This window comes from Aulonocara stuartgranti (genome assembly GCF_965226115.1).
Source record: "Aulonocara stuartgranti genome assembly, chromosome: 23".
NCBI classification, from domain to species: domain Eukaryota; kingdom Metazoa; phylum Chordata; class Actinopteri; order Cichliformes; family Cichlidae; genus Aulonocara; species Aulonocara stuartgranti.
The window spans coordinates 44,635,673-44,650,942 of NC_138958.1; the positions used below are offsets into that span (position 1 = coordinate 44,635,673).

At 43.4% G+C, this 15,270-nt stretch overlaps 2 protein-coding genes across 2 annotated transcripts in view; both read left to right on the plus strand.

Annotated features, from left to right (window-relative positions):
* The window catches only part of LOC309701482 (uncharacterized protein), a 2,150,955-nt gene that overhangs the window by 44,521 nt on the left and 2,091,164 nt on the right, over positions 1-15,270 (plus strand). The window contains exon 6 of the mRNA XM_082525718.1: positions 461-634. Coding sequence (XP_082381844.1) covers positions 461-634 — 174 coding nt within the window. The remainder of the gene's footprint in view (positions 1-460; positions 635-15,270) is intronic.
* LOC309700201 (ribonuclease inhibitor-like) lies at positions 2,690-6,579 on the plus strand (the record flags this gene model as incomplete). The annotated part of the gene is made up of 4 exons (XM_082523649.1): positions 2,690-2,706; positions 2,742-2,918; positions 5,294-5,467; positions 6,143-6,579. The coding sequence occupies 4 exons, from the start codon at positions 2,690-2,692 to the stop codon at positions 6,153-6,155; spliced, it is 381 nt and encodes a 126-aa protein (XP_082379775.1). The 3' UTR covers positions 6,156-6,579.

Consider the following 15,270-nt stretch of genomic DNA (forward strand, 5'->3'; position numbering starts at 1 on the left):
TTTGTAGACGCTCCCTGAGCACTGGTCTCACAGCCAGCTGCACATAGAGACCAGTGTTGTTAGTCCAGGTCAGAAGATGACTTGTTGGAATGAAAATGAGCTTGTAGTTTGTCTGCTTTAATAATGTGACTGGAAAAAGGTGTTGGACTTCAAATATGTCCATTTCTGTCACACTTCACCTTTAAAAGTGAAGCCATGTGGTTCCTGGAAGGAAAAACACGACTTTTTCAAGTCTTTGTCCTGTTTTTATGAGAAATGTACGACTTTAATGTGAAACATTCAGAGTTTTTTCTCTTGTTGTGTTTGTTTGAAGCTGCTTCCTGTTGGCTTCAGCTGTTTGGAGTTTCCATTTTCTAAACTTCTACATTCTGAACCTTCTTCAGCTCTGAACAGATGATGAAACACTGAATGATTTCAAGCACTTTGTCTAATAAACTTACATCTTTCATTCTTTATACAGATTGGAGAGCTGTGGTTTGTCAGAGATCAGCTGTGATTATCTGGCAGCAGCACTGAAGTCCAACCCCTCCCATCTGAGACAGCTGGACCTGTGGGGAAACAACCTGCAGGATCCAGGAGTGAAGCATCTGTGTGGTTTCCTGGAGAGTCCAGGATGTAAACTTGAAACTCTGAGGTCAGTCAGCATGTTTTAGTTGTGCTGAGATGAATATGATGTGAAAGTTGTGCTGACACTAAACTGCAGACATCAGGCTGATATTATACTGATCCACACTGAGGATCTTCATGGTAAAGTCTGTTTTCTTCTTCTCTGGTTTAGTCCATTGACTGCAGCAGAACAATGTTCACATTTCAAACAGTGATACTCAACGTATGGCCCGCGGCCCACACGCGGCCTGCCCACCTTTCCTGATTCAGAGAGAGGGGACCCTGATTAACTGTGTAGCTTCTTCCTCACAGTTCTAAGTATCAGACACAACAATGAATAATCCACAGCTGACTGTCTTTAGCAGGTCAAAGGTCACGGCACACAGCAGACAGTCAGAAATATTCTAACTCTGATCATTTATCAGTTGTGACACTGTGAGACTTGATCAGAGGTGTGATCATCACAGCAGAGGCCTTTGTGTCAAAGTCACTGAGGATCAAACAGAAACACATGAAGCAGATTTTCCTCTTCTGGCTTTTTATAGCAGATAACCTTCAAAATATTCTGCAGTCGATCAAAAACTGAAGCAAACCATGAAGCAACATGTGAACATGAGCTGATGCTGCTGAAGTGAAGCAAAGTTACAGAGGTTTGATTACAGACACAGCTGAGAGTTTGTAATCTGTCATCATTTTAAAAAGTTTCCATGGAACAGCAGAAATGAGGCTTTACTGTCAGAGGCCGACAGCACTGAACACAACAGCAGACTGGTGGCTAATAAACAGTGAATGATGCAGAAACAGATGTTTGAAGCTGTTCTTGGAGTACACTGAGAGAGAGAGAGCTGTGCAGGCAGGAACAGCCAAAGTCAGAGAGAATTCATGAGCATATTGATCAAACGTGAAGCAGAGTTTGGATCTTCTTTTGCTGCTGCTTCACTCAGTTTTGGTTGGAGACAGATGAAACCTGCAGCTTCAGGATCTGTGAGCTGTCCACTTTCAGCCCCGACGGCGTGTCCGTGTACGTGCCGTCGAGTGAACGATCCACGCTCTGTGTTTCCATCTTTGTGTGTTTAGCTGCTCTCATTTACTGTTTTAGCTGTTTGCTGCTTGTTGAAATAGTTTGTGAGCTTTAACCTGAGATTCTGGCAAAATACATTTATATTAAACATCGATTCAGGATTGAATGAATCAACATCGTTTTATTCAAATTAAAACCATTTAAATGGGAACATGAATTTTTTACAGCCGCCTCTAATGCTGGGTAATGTCAGCTGGTCCATGTGCAGCTGGCTGTGAGGCTCAGGGAGCGTCTACAAAGTGCAACACTGAAAGAACATCATCCATAAATATTGAGTAAGAACTGGACTCTCATACAGCGAGACTCAAATGCCTTTAAACATCAGCTTATCCTGCTGATCCAAGTCCAACACTGAGTTTGTAAAAACATGTTTGTCAATCATTTTGTTTGGTTTCTGAGGAAAATGATTCAATAACTTGCTGCTAATACACAACATTTCATCATATTTCCTCATAACCCTCTTTTGTCTGACCATTTGATCCCATTTGAATTTGCAATAAAGGATCCACAGAGTTTGGTGACAATAATGACAGTAGATGTTTGTGTGAAAGTGCTGGAAGCAAATGAGTGTGTGATGTTCTTTCAGTGTTGCACTTTGTAGACGCTCCCTGAGCACTGGTCTCACAGCCAGCTGCACATAGAGACCAGTGTTGTTAGTCCAGGTCAGAAGATGACTTGTTGGAATGAAAATGAGCTTGTAGTTTGTCTGCTTTAATAATGTGACTGGAAAAAGGTGTTGGACTTCAAATATGTCCATTTCTGTCACACTTCACCTTTAAAAGTGAAGCCATGTGGTTCCTGGAAGGAAAAACACGACTTTTTCAAGTCTTTGTCCTGTTTTTATGAGAAATGTACGACTTTAATGTGAAACATTCAGAGTTTTTTCTCTTGTTGTGTTTGTTTGAAGCTGCTTCCTGTTGGCTTCAGCTGTTTGGAGTTTCCATTTTCTAAACTTCTACATTCTGAACCTTCTTCGGCTCTGAACAGATGATGAAACACTGAATGATTTCAAGCACTTTGTCTAATAAACTTACATCTTTCATTCTTTATACAGATTGTGGAGCTGTGGTTTGTCAGAGATCAGCTGTGATTATCTGGCAGCAGCACTGAAGTCCAACCCCTCCCATCTGAGAGAGCTGGACCTGAGCATCAACAACAAGCTGCAGGATCCAGGAGTGAAGCATCTGTGTGGTTTCCTGGAGAGTCCAGGATGTAAACTTGAAACTCTGAGGTCAGTCAGCATGTTTTAGTTGTGCTGAGATGAATATGATGTGAAAGTTGTGCTGACACTAAACTGCAGACATCAGGCTGATATTATACTGATCCACACTGAGGATCTTCATGGTAAAGTCTGTTTTCTTCTTCTCTGGTTTAGTCCATTGACTGCAGCAGAACAATGTTCACATTTCAAACCTTCAAAGAAGAAGAAAAATCCTCCACTGGAAAATTCACTGTGAAACTCTCAAACTCTTCATTGCACCTTAAAGTCTGTGTGACACTGAAATCCAAAGCAAAATGTGCGTTTGCTTTACAGACAGCAGTCCAACACAAACATACACACATCATCCAAAACACAGTCCAACATCCAAATCTCCTCCACTGCCAGCATGAATGATGGGAAAGAGAAGGAGGAACACTCTGACATTCAGGGTTAGAATGAGTTTCATCAAGCAGACTGTGAAGATCAAAGCTGCATTAGAAAGCTTACATGAATGAATGAGTGGACAGAAGTGGACAGAGATCATCTGAAGCACTTCAAAGGCTTTAAATCAGCACATTTCTCTTTATTCTTTATCAACTCTGTTAGTTTCTCTCAGTTTTCTGTGGAATGAAGCTAACAGCAGGCTAATAAGATGCTGACCAATAGGTTTCTATTAAAGGTTGTAATTTGTATATGAAAAAGTGCTTTGGCTCAGCAGGGATCAGCTTACAGGTAGAATACAGCTGCTGGATGGGATTAGCATGTCATAGCTATCTACCAAACTGCTAACTGGGGGATTTCAGGCCATCTATGGATCATTTTTGCTAACTGTTTATTCAGCTTAGGCTCACAGGGCTGCAGCCTGTGCCCTAGCTGTCATAGGGCAAGAGGCGTGGTCCACCTGCACAGGTGAGCAGTCCATCACAGGGCCAACAGAGAGCGACAGAGAAGCACTCCCTCACATCCACACCTACAGCCAATGTAGAAGCACCAATGAACCTAAGCAGCATTTCATTGGACTGTGGGAGAACATCCAACCTCCACAGAAAGGCCCAGCTGACCAACAAGCTTCAACCTACAACCTTCTTGCTCTAAGGCACTAGTGCTAACCACTTTTGCCCATTTCAGCCCAAATCCTGCATCTTCCTGTTTCTGACTCCAGGCCAGCTCCACTAACACTTTCTCATCAGACACTGCCACCTAGTGGAGGAAGTCTTAGTTCCATTTGAAGCTTCAGATTACAGTTAGTTCCTTTACAAAGAGGTGGAGGTGGTGGGGCCACCGCACCATCATCACTGAGTGCCATAGGACACTTAACCTTTGTTTCCATATGCTGGGAACTTCCTGTTGTTCCAAGGAGGACTGGAAAATGTGTGAAAATCTCCCAGTCAGTTCCTCACAGCACACTTCAATCATTTCCCTCCCACAGCATCAGGACCAGGGCTTTTTCTCTCTTTGGTCCCACTAAGAGATTTCCACACAAACACCTCATCAGTGGGACTCTCAGAGCTACCAGCCCTTTGCTACAATCACAAAGCTCTTCATTGAAATCAATGATATCAAAGCTGGAATCAAATGAGTCCAAGTCTTCTGCTGATTCAGCATCACATTCATCTTTGCTCCTTGTCCTGCATCCCCACCATGGACTTCATTCCTTTCCAAGCCAGCCTTGAGTGTCCTTTATTCAGCTCATCCTCTGCTTTACTTTTACACCTGATTTTAGCTGCTTTATCTCTCTTTCAACAGGTTTCTGTGCCTCAATCTTTTTCTTCTCTCCCTCATAACAAGACAGCTTCTTCTGCCTGAGAACATGTTGGAGTGATTTACTAATCCAGGGCTGCTTATTGGGGAAAATACTTCCTGTTTGCAAAGTAATCCCCATTTTTCCCAGAAAGAAATGTCAGTAGAAATCGATGATCTAAGTGAGAACATGAGCCTTTAAAAAGTCCCAGTGGGTGCAGTCAAAGCAGTCCCTCAGTCCCAGTATAGAGTCTTTGGTCCAGACTGGAACAGCTGTGTGCCCAGTTTGAGCTCTCTTCAGTGCTGTGACCTGACAGACCCAGAGGGGCCATCACATCACATTTAGAAGCTCCCCTGATGGAGCCACAACACATGTCCAATACTTAGTCTGTCTTGTTGGACCAACTGGAAGAAATGATTCAAGGACTTAGTCACAGAACAGAGATTCAAATCTCCAAAATCCAACTGGCTGCATCAGGACATATAGTCTGAAACTCTGCACAGTTTCCTGTTTGAAGCTGCTTCCTGTTGGCTTCAGCTGTTTGGAGTTTCCATTTTCTAAACTTCTACATTCTGAACCTTCTTCAGCTCTGAACAGATGATGAAACACTGAATGATTTCAAGCACTTTGTCTAATAAAATTACATCTTTCATTCTTTATACAGATTGTGGGACTGTGGTTTGTCAGAGATCAGCTGTGATTATCTGGCAGCAGCACTGAAGTCCAACCCCTCCCATCTGAGAGTGCTGAACCTGTGTGGAAACAACCTGAAGGATCCAGATGTGAAGCAGCTGTCTGATCTTCAGCAGAGTCCAGACTACAGACTGGAGACTCTGGAGTAAGTAGAGTGATGGAGTGAGTGGGTGGTGCTGTCAGCAGTATTGTACTAAACACAGTCAGTATGAAACAAAGATCCAGTGTTTCCTGTAAAGCTGCAGCTTCTCAGTGAAGCTGTGAGAGGAGAACGGTGACAGGCTTCAGGATTGGACACAAACACTTCCTGTTTCTCACCTTTATGGTCACCATAGTAACGGCTGACACGCTCTGATCAAACACTGTCAACAGCCAATCAGCTCTCTGAACAAAGCAGCACGCAGACCAATGACTGCATTGATTTCCAAGTTTAAAGCAGTGAAGAACACAGTCTGTAGGTGAGGAAGAATTTAGTGAGAGCAGATGTTTGGATGGAATTCCTCCAGTTAACAGCTGGAACCGTCCATCTGGATTGTTGGGCTTGTTGTTGGGGTTCCTACAGAGCTCAGAGTGGACACACCAAGGTTCTTCTAATGAATGAAAGTCCAAACTCAAACTAGGAGGGAAAAACATTTTCAGCAACTTCAATAAAAATCCAAAGATTAGAAAAAGTGAAGCAACAATGAGTCCTAGTACAGTCCCAGCACTGACGTCCCTGCTGCTCTTTATACTGGATGTGCTGCATCACTGACTGACAGCTGATGAAGAGTCTCTGGAAACACTCGTTTATCTCCTCTGCTCTTCCTCCTTCTCTCTGCAGGTGGAGGCGATGATGGTAAACAGGACGGTGTGTGTGCTGAGAGAGGAGCAGCTGTGTCCTGATGATCCAGAGAGGTTGAAGCAGCAGCAGCTTGTGTGTAGAGACGCTCTGACTGGGCCATGTTACTGGGAGGTGGAGAGGAGAGCTTCATCCAGCAGTGACTGACAGAGGAATGAAGTGCAGATGACTGTCAGTGCTGCAGAGTGAACTGCTCTGAGAACAGCTCCACTGTCAGACACAATGTAGAGTCCAGCATCAGCCCTGTGTGTCCCTCTGGATCTGACAGAGGATCATCAGTGTATCTGGACTGCTCTGCTGCTGCTCTGTCCTTCTACAGTCTCTGCACAGTCTCTGTCTCACTCTGGAAAGATTTTACAACTTGTTGTAATTACAGAACGTTAATATAATATTCAAACATGTGATCTTCTCTTTATTTCTGAATCTTTACCAAATAAAGAAAAACCAAACTAACAAACAGAAGCTGTCGTGTCCTTTTTCACCACATCTGTGAATCTTTTCTGTGTTTTTCCTCTTTTCCTCCTTCCTGCAGCTCCATCTTCATCATTCTGTGTCCAGTATATGTGAACACGTCCAAAACATCTGAGCCTCATGTTACCCGTTTGTGTGAGTTACGCCTGTCGTTGTGTTGTGGTGTATAAATAAGGGGCAGGAGACAGCGCTGGATCTCTGAGTTCTTTACTCTCAATTTCTGCAACATCTGCAATATCTAGAAATGCAAACCTGTGAGCTGTGTGTGTTGTGCGTCTGCTCGGCCACCTCTCCTCCGGCCGTGCTGGAAGCAGCTGTGCGTTTGACAGTTTTATCGACTCGACAATAATCGAACAAATTAAATGTTCAAAAATATCAACTTAAGCACTTCAAAGTCAACAAAAAGCTTAAAACAATGAAATAATATTTCACTGACAAAACAACAGCTCATAAGAACGATACACAAAATAATACAGAAACAAACAAATAAAAGTTATTAACCAGGATCCATGTTTTTGTCACAAACACTGAATCAGCTGATTCACTCTTTATGTTTCTGAGTTTGTTTTGTGATTATAGTTCTGGTTTCTGTTTCTGTGTCTTCACTGTGTCCCACGTCTCCTTACTTTGGACTGTCTGTCCTGTCACTGAAGGTGTCTGCCCAACAAGGACGTGGTGCTGAATGCATCCAGACCCCTGCTGACTGTCTTTGCAGCTTCGGTCAAAGGTACAGTGTCCACTGTGACCCTGAGAGCAGGACACAGCCAGAGGTGAGTCAGCAGTTACAAACTAAATGCTGCTGACATGAATCAAACTGCTGGATAACCCACTGCTCATGAAAATGGCACCTTTCTGTTGCTTTTTGAGATTACTGAGAATATTTGAATTGTGACTCAGATGGCAGATCCAGGCTCTCAGCCTCCAGCTGAAACTTCCAGTCCTCCCCCAGCCAGAAGCTCTGATGCTGGGCTGAGAGACTTTGATCCTTCCCTGGATCCAGAAATCCAGGAGGGAGAAGGAGAACAGGACCTCCTTCCTGATCTGGAGAGGCCTGAGGGAAAGAAAGATGGAGCAGACAGAGCTTTGAACAAATCCAAACCTCCTGAGCTTCACCTCCACAAAGGTGCAGACACTGATGCACAGATTCACATGTGACACCTGCAGCGTCCAGCTTGTGCCGCTGACATTATCTCCACTCTGATACAAGCCTCATTCACTCGCTCACACACGTTCATACAATCACCTTTTCCTCACAGTCACACACATGAATGTAATGAGGGGAACTCGGGCTTCACTGTCATTCCTCAGGATACTTTGATATGCAGACTGGAGGCTCTGTGGATGAAACACCGACTGTCTGAACCACTCTGAAGTGTTCATGATGGACTTCATCCTGATTAACACTACAATACTTGTTAGAGGCCTTTTATATGTAATAATATTCTTTTCCATTAAAGCTCTGAACATTCTCACTCTTTCTTGACCAGGTGTGACAGGTGAAGGACACCGGCGAATAGGAGGACAGAAGCTGAGAGCCATTAGTCACATGACTTCAGCTGGCTGATGCAACTACTTAGAATCAGTTTGTGAATATGAAGAAAATCAGTGCAGTCACTGGACAAACTCTGATTCTTCCTAGTTTCACTCTTGTTTCAGTCCAGTGTGACTGAGGTGGTAAAAAATGATCTGACTTTTAGCCACACAGCTGTCTGCTAGAGAAAAAGCCTTTGTGCACAACTTTCTTAAAGGCAAACGGCACCATGTTCACTGCAGCTGCAGCAAACGCAGCAAAGAGTGAAAGTTGGACTGAGAATGTTGTGACTGTTTCATGAGAAAGAGCAGGAAAACAAGCATCACACACCCAGACACAGTGCTGGGATTAGAATTAGACTTTAGAGCCAAATGTAGGACAAAAGCTTTAATATGAAAGAGGAAAACCCAACAACAGCCAGAGCATGAAGCTCAAATCTATACCAATCACCAAGAAAGCTGACAGGCCTGTGACACGTCAGAGACGCCGTTCAAATCATAAAGAAGTTGGTTTATTGACAAAATGTAAAAAACCAAAAGAATCAAGTCAACCTTCAGTTTCGAGCGAGTAGACCAATCAGGCACAGCAGCAGCTCTAGAATAAGCAACAATTTGATGTATTACAAACAACCTTTCATATACACACATACATATGGCTCATATGCTGTTTAAAAAGGGCTCAAAGACCCAACAGATTACACAAAGTACAAAAATACTTTCATTCAGACAACAGTCAGCTGTGCACGAGACAGAGAGCCGACTACAGTTAGTAACATGGACTCACTTTGTTTCAGACACGACACAAAGTAACACAAAGCCACAAAGAGCAGAAACATCAAAAAGGAGGCAGAGCAGCAGCAACTCTCCATGAGCTGTGAGGCTAACAGCCACCCACACTTCCTGTGATGCATAATGAAAACAACATTAACCTGAAGGATGATAACAACAGAAAGAAGTCTAAGCTAACGTTACACAGCGCTCACACAGCGCTGACTGTACAGGCCTCACACAGCTACGACCTGCATCCACAACACCTGATTCTACTGAACACAAACAAGTTAATGATATATGAGCAATCCAGGGAAGGCTTCCAGGAAGGTGAGGATCCAAAGACAGCTCTACAACAGCATCAGTCAGCAACAATGTTACTAATCACTGACTCTTTCATCCTTTTATACTCAATCAAAAAGTGCTGTGTTCACATTAGTTTCTGCTGAAATCCAGAGACTGAAAATGCGTCTTTTTAAAGTTTGAATAAACTGACTGAACTTCTCACGAGTCCAACCGTGAGGAACACTTCCCCCCATGACACATCACAGGACAACGTCTCAGTGGAGGGGGGACAGTAGCTCAGTTTAGGCAGTCACACTCAGAATCGATGCCTCCAGTCAGGGTCAAACGTGGTCCTCAGAAACCTGCAGATGTTTGGGCCAAGCTCTCACTGGTCTCTGCGTCTGTAGACTGAGCTGATGTTTCTCCAGGTGTCTGGTAAAAGGACGATGCTGCTGTCCAATGAGGCGAGGAGAGAAGTAGCCAAACAGGCGAGAGCCGTGAAGGAGGAACGGCGGGCAGCTCTGGATGCCCGACATAAATACCTGATGAGCAGGCTGGCCGACGCCGGCAGCCTGGAGGAGGCGGCGGTGGAAGACGCCATCGTCTCTGATGACAGAGTAAGTTCAGAGACGTGATCCTTCCTCAGAGTTGAACCTTTGAGTCATTAATGTCTGATTCTTCCAGTTCAGTCTGATCCATGAATTCTTTGCTGCAAACGGATCCAAGAAGCTGATTTTCTTCTATCAGGATGTCAAACAGGTAACTTTGATCACATTTCAATGACTGACACATGAAGGTCTAACCGCTCTTCATAATCTGCTGTCCTGTTTGTTGCACCGTACTTTGTATTCATATCTTTTAATATCTGCCTTTCTCCCAGAGTCTGTCCTCCCGTCAGTCTTCCTTTGTGGACGCATCAAACTCAGCTGTGGCTCAGAGGAAACTCTTCCTCACTACGGGGAACTCTGAGGTTGGCTTCAGCTTTTTATGTTTAGTTAATGTGAGAATCACAGAAAAATGCTGATATGAGTGGAAGGTTCTGCTGGGAAATTGGCAAAGAGCAGATTATTGAACAGCGAGGCAGACAGTTCATTTCAGTGATGCCAGTTTATTAGAAACGAGGACTGTGGGGCTGCTGGAAGTCAGGACGGCCGTTCTCTGGATAAACCTGACAGCTGAGGTGGAGAGCAGGATTTATCCACAGACGGCTTCTTCCAAGCAAATGTCCTGAACACACCTGAGCTGAGGGTTACACAGTGTGTCCTGTGTGATCTCTGCTTTATGGTGGTTGAATCTCACAAATGTGACCATCAGACCTGACGACTTATTTGTGATGTTTTCATTAAAAATATCCTGGGTGAGGTGTTTGGGGCATGTCCCATGAGGAGGAGTCTCCAGGGCAGACCCAGGACACACTAGAGAGGTTATATCTCTCAGCAGGCCTGGGAATGCCTCAGTATTGTCCTGGATATGCTGGAGGAAGTGGTTGTTTAGGGAGGTCTGGGATTCTCTGCTTAGACTGCTGCACCTGTGACCCGGGACCAGATAAACAGGAAATGGATGTTTGAAATTCAAAGAAATCCTCTTTTAATAATGAGGAAAAAAGACAGCAGGAGATCCATCGCAACTAACAAAACACTTCAAACACATCAATGCATCAACTTTAATCAACTTCATTTGGTTCAAATGAAGGAATCTAACAAAGCACTCACTAAAATGAAACACCAGTTAGTTTCCCGAGCTCAACAGGTCGAACACCTGAGTTTGGTTTGCGGTGCAGTTTTTATTTCTTCTAGATAACTTGGGTTATTTGCACAGGAAGGTTTTTTAAATGTATTTCTTAAGTACGATCTTATATGGGGGTTGATTTTATAGCATAACAGAATAATGTAATAACTCTAATAGAGTATGAAACATTTGCAGAATGAAGTACAAGGTGAAGAAAAGTCAGAACGTCCCTGTTTGAAAATACAGTCTCAGAAGGTCAGAGATGGACAAATTCAGCTACAGAAACATGTGGCCATTTTTTTAAAGCCATAGAGCATATTACAGACGACACAAAGAGCAAACACTGTAAACTTCTAACCACAGACCTCACACAGCTCACACACGTCAGAGTGAAGCTGTCATTTCCTGAAGCTTCCACACAAGAGAACTGGCAACAAGGTGGAGTCCTCATGGATCACTAGCAGAGAAATGTGGGTGGGTGCCAGACCACATGGACTCGACTCACTTTATTTCATACAAAGGAGCAGACTAATGCTGTCATCCTTAAAGACTAACTAGAAACAAGCAGTGCGCTCGCATCGACTCGACTTGTTTTGCAAGTTTGAAGTGAGATGGTACTTTGGAGTCAGCCTCCCGAGATGATGGCTGGTTTTTGAAAAACATCTCATATTTATACAATGAGCAGCAGACTTTCCTGACTTGCAGAGGTCAACGTCCTCCTCAGTCATGCGCCATGAGTGGCACAGATACTATTCATCAAATAACTAACATGGCCTTGATTGTTACTCCAGAGACTTATCTGCGATGTAGCTTTATAGCATTTTCATTAGCAATCGTATGATTTGTGTTACAATGACCTTTGTGGACGGGCCCGGACCCCCAGGCCTCGTCCGTGACGCCGACGGTGAGCGCAACGTTTTTGTTTTCTTGCGCTTAAAATAACCTGATCAGCGTTCTGTGGACGGTTTGTTTACATTTCTCACATCTGTGATTGTTCACCCGGGTTGGACACGAGCAGAGAGGGCTTTCAAGATGAAAAAGCCAACGTGAAACTTTAACGGACGACAAAGTTTTTCAATCAAATCTCCGTCACACCCTTCCTTGACCTCATCACGTTATCCACCTTAGTCAAGGAACAGTGGTTCGGGAAAATATGCATTTGTTTTTTGGGACTACTTTAAAACGTATCTCAACTAGTGATGTGCGGATCGATACTGAAATATCGATTCCTCCGATACCCGTCATTGTGTCCGGCCCCTTGGCGTGCACACTCACAACAATGGCTGAGCGTAAACAGAGTCATGTGCAGACGTATTTTACCTCCACGAACAGCTGAGACGTGGTTTGCCATACATGTGGCAAGAATGTGAGGTGTTGTGGTAACACCGCTGACCTGGTCAAACACCTCAGAGTGAATCACATCACAGAATATGACGAGCGTATGTTGAGGGGAACTGAAGAGGAGGAGAGGGAGAGGTGCTGCCAGGGCGAGACAGACGTCTCTCACGGAGTCCTTTAATGCTGCAGGCAGGCAACAAATAGCCACAACTTCAGGTTTTTCATTTCTATATGATAATTCTGCATCATTAAGTGATAAGAACAAGTAATCTGATGTCCTGTGATCATTACGACGCTATAATTTGAGATAAAATAAAAGATAGAGTAAAAAAAATAAGTTTTTGTTCAGAGTATCGGTATCAGATCAGAAAGGAAATCAGTGGAAATCAAATCCTGCTTCTACAGGTGTCCAGTTCATTCACTCTGACCCCTCCAGATAAGCGTTGCCAGTTCTCACTGTGCTGTAGATCACATTTTCTTGTGTTTGGGGTTATAACGGTTACTTTTGAGGTCTGTGTTATAAAGCAAGTTAATCCTGAATTTAACTGGAGAAGACAAATTCCCACTGCGTGGTGTAGTGCACAGCCAGGCACTCTTTACATTAGTTCATTTGACAAAACCAAAAAGCCGAAAGTATTTACTTGGAGTTTGGTTTGATGAAATAAGTGCCAGAATCAGTGAATACAAATGATTCCAATGACATGAAAACTGGTGGAAGGACAAATCCCTCAAGAAAAGCACGACTAGCACATTAAGTTTGTTTGTAATCATCATCATCTCTAACACCATGCGCACAACAGTGATTTTGTTACAGAACACTAAGATAGTAAAATCTGGGAAATGATGATATTTCTTTCCAAAACTTCCTGTCTGGAAGACATTAAAGCTGCTGTGCCACCTGCAGCTTCTTTCAATCTATGTTATGTGAATATATCTTTTTTTTTTTGGGTTTGAACATCCATTCAAACTCACTCTCTGCCTAGCAAGTCTCATTCCCTCATTTCCTTGGGGTCCAGCTTCACATACGTGGCACTGAGCCTTTTCCTTTGTCACCTCTTTCTGCTACATGCCTAGCCTCCCAGTTTCTTGGTCTATTTTCTTCATTTCGCTAACTACACTTCTTTTTCTTTGTAAATCTCTTCCTTCAGATACTTTCAAAATCACTTCTGTGCAGAGAAGACGTCAAACCCCTTCTTGGCAGTTTATCTCAATAAAGCTGTACTATCCCAGCCATCTGGTAAGTCTTCCCTACTACCCAGAGCCTGTTTATACTCCTGCATGTCTCTGCCTTCACTCACTTCCTCTTCTTGATGTCCAAACTCATCCTTCAAACTACCATTTGATGCTGCATAGCTGCATTCTCCCTGACACCTCCTTGTCTCCTGTCTTTTTGATTTCACCTTCTGCATAATATTTAGTTGCCCTGTGTGCAGCTTCCTCCACTTTCATATATTTCTACAAGTTCCTCCCTGTTCTTGAAGTATGTGTGCACCACGGCCATTTCCACTTGGAAAATCTGCCCCACATCTGTCTTTCTAGATTTCTCTCCTAAACACCACACCTACCCAACACCTCATAACCTCTGTTCCCTTCACCTAAATGTCCATTGAAGTCTGTGTCAATCACCACTGTAGTATGTGGTCTCTTGCACACAAAATGTGTCTACCCTCCACCTCCATAATATGAGTCCGCCAGCCCTCCCATTGCCAGTCATAGTCCATAACAAGTCAAAAACATAAACAGCTCGAACGTATTATTTATTTAAAAGAGAGAGAGAGAGAGAGAGAGAGAGAGAGAGAGAGAGAGAGAGAGAGAGAGAGAGAGAGAGAGCTCAGTTGTCCTTGCTCTAGCATCAAGAGTCAGTGACTGGCTGTTCACTGCAGGCTCAGCAGTCCAATGGCCGATCAGCAACAAAACAAATAAAAAAATAAGACACGTTCTTGATTATGACAACAAACCACATCCAAAAAAATATGACAGCAACACTTTAAGTTTTGTGTGCATTCATCATGTGCAACTCTGCAGAAAGTCTCATGTCAAGGATGTGTGGACAGGGGGGCTATTAAAAAGTTCCAGTATACAGAATAGAAAACCATCAAATGAATGAAATAAAATCTGTTGTCACAGTGGTTTTTGAAGGAACAATTACTTCACAGATGGACAGCCTCATTATATTTTAGTTAAATCTGATGATACACACTTCACGTCACCCTAGTTACATGTTTTTATTTGCCATGTGTATGTTATCCAAGGGAGGGAAAAAATGAAAAAGAAAACTTTTGATGTGTCCAGACATTTCTTCACATCAGCTGCCAGCAACCAGTTTCAGCATGTACAACTGTTGCAGTAAGTGTGCTCATGCAGACCAACTATGCTGGTCCACTGTTCTTAATGGTGCTGCATGTTGAGAAAGAAGTGAAACAAATGTTTTGTTTAACAAGTCCACTAGTGTTAGAATAACTTGGCATTTCCAATCTGTTTCTGCTGTAGTTCAATGAAAGGTTTCAGTTACTTAAGTTTGAGAAAAACCAAAAAAAACGTTGGCCAGCTTCCCTCAGGGTCACTCCACGGTTGATGACATGGTCCACTATTGTAGCTCTGATGTCATCAGCAATTCTATTTCTTACTCTTCTTACCCATCCTCTCCCCCCTCCTCGTCCTCCTCTTGCTCCTCCTTGTCCTTGTCGTCCTCTTCATCCTACTTCTTCACCTCCACGTCCTCTTCCTCGGCCTCCTCTCACTCTTCCTGCTCCCTCCATTGTACTCCACACACAGAGCTTACCTGTATCATAGTGCTTAGGCTGATTGCAAAGTGAACTAATTATCTAAAAAAGCTTTCACATGTGGCAGTGTGCCAGACAGTTGACAAAATAGTGTAAATAATGGCCATAAATGTGTATAGTTTTGCTAGGAGTGCGTTGATCATTTGGAAATTGAGTGCAAAGCAGTGAGTTGTGTTTACAGTTCTGCAAAAAGAGTGCTGTGCAGTG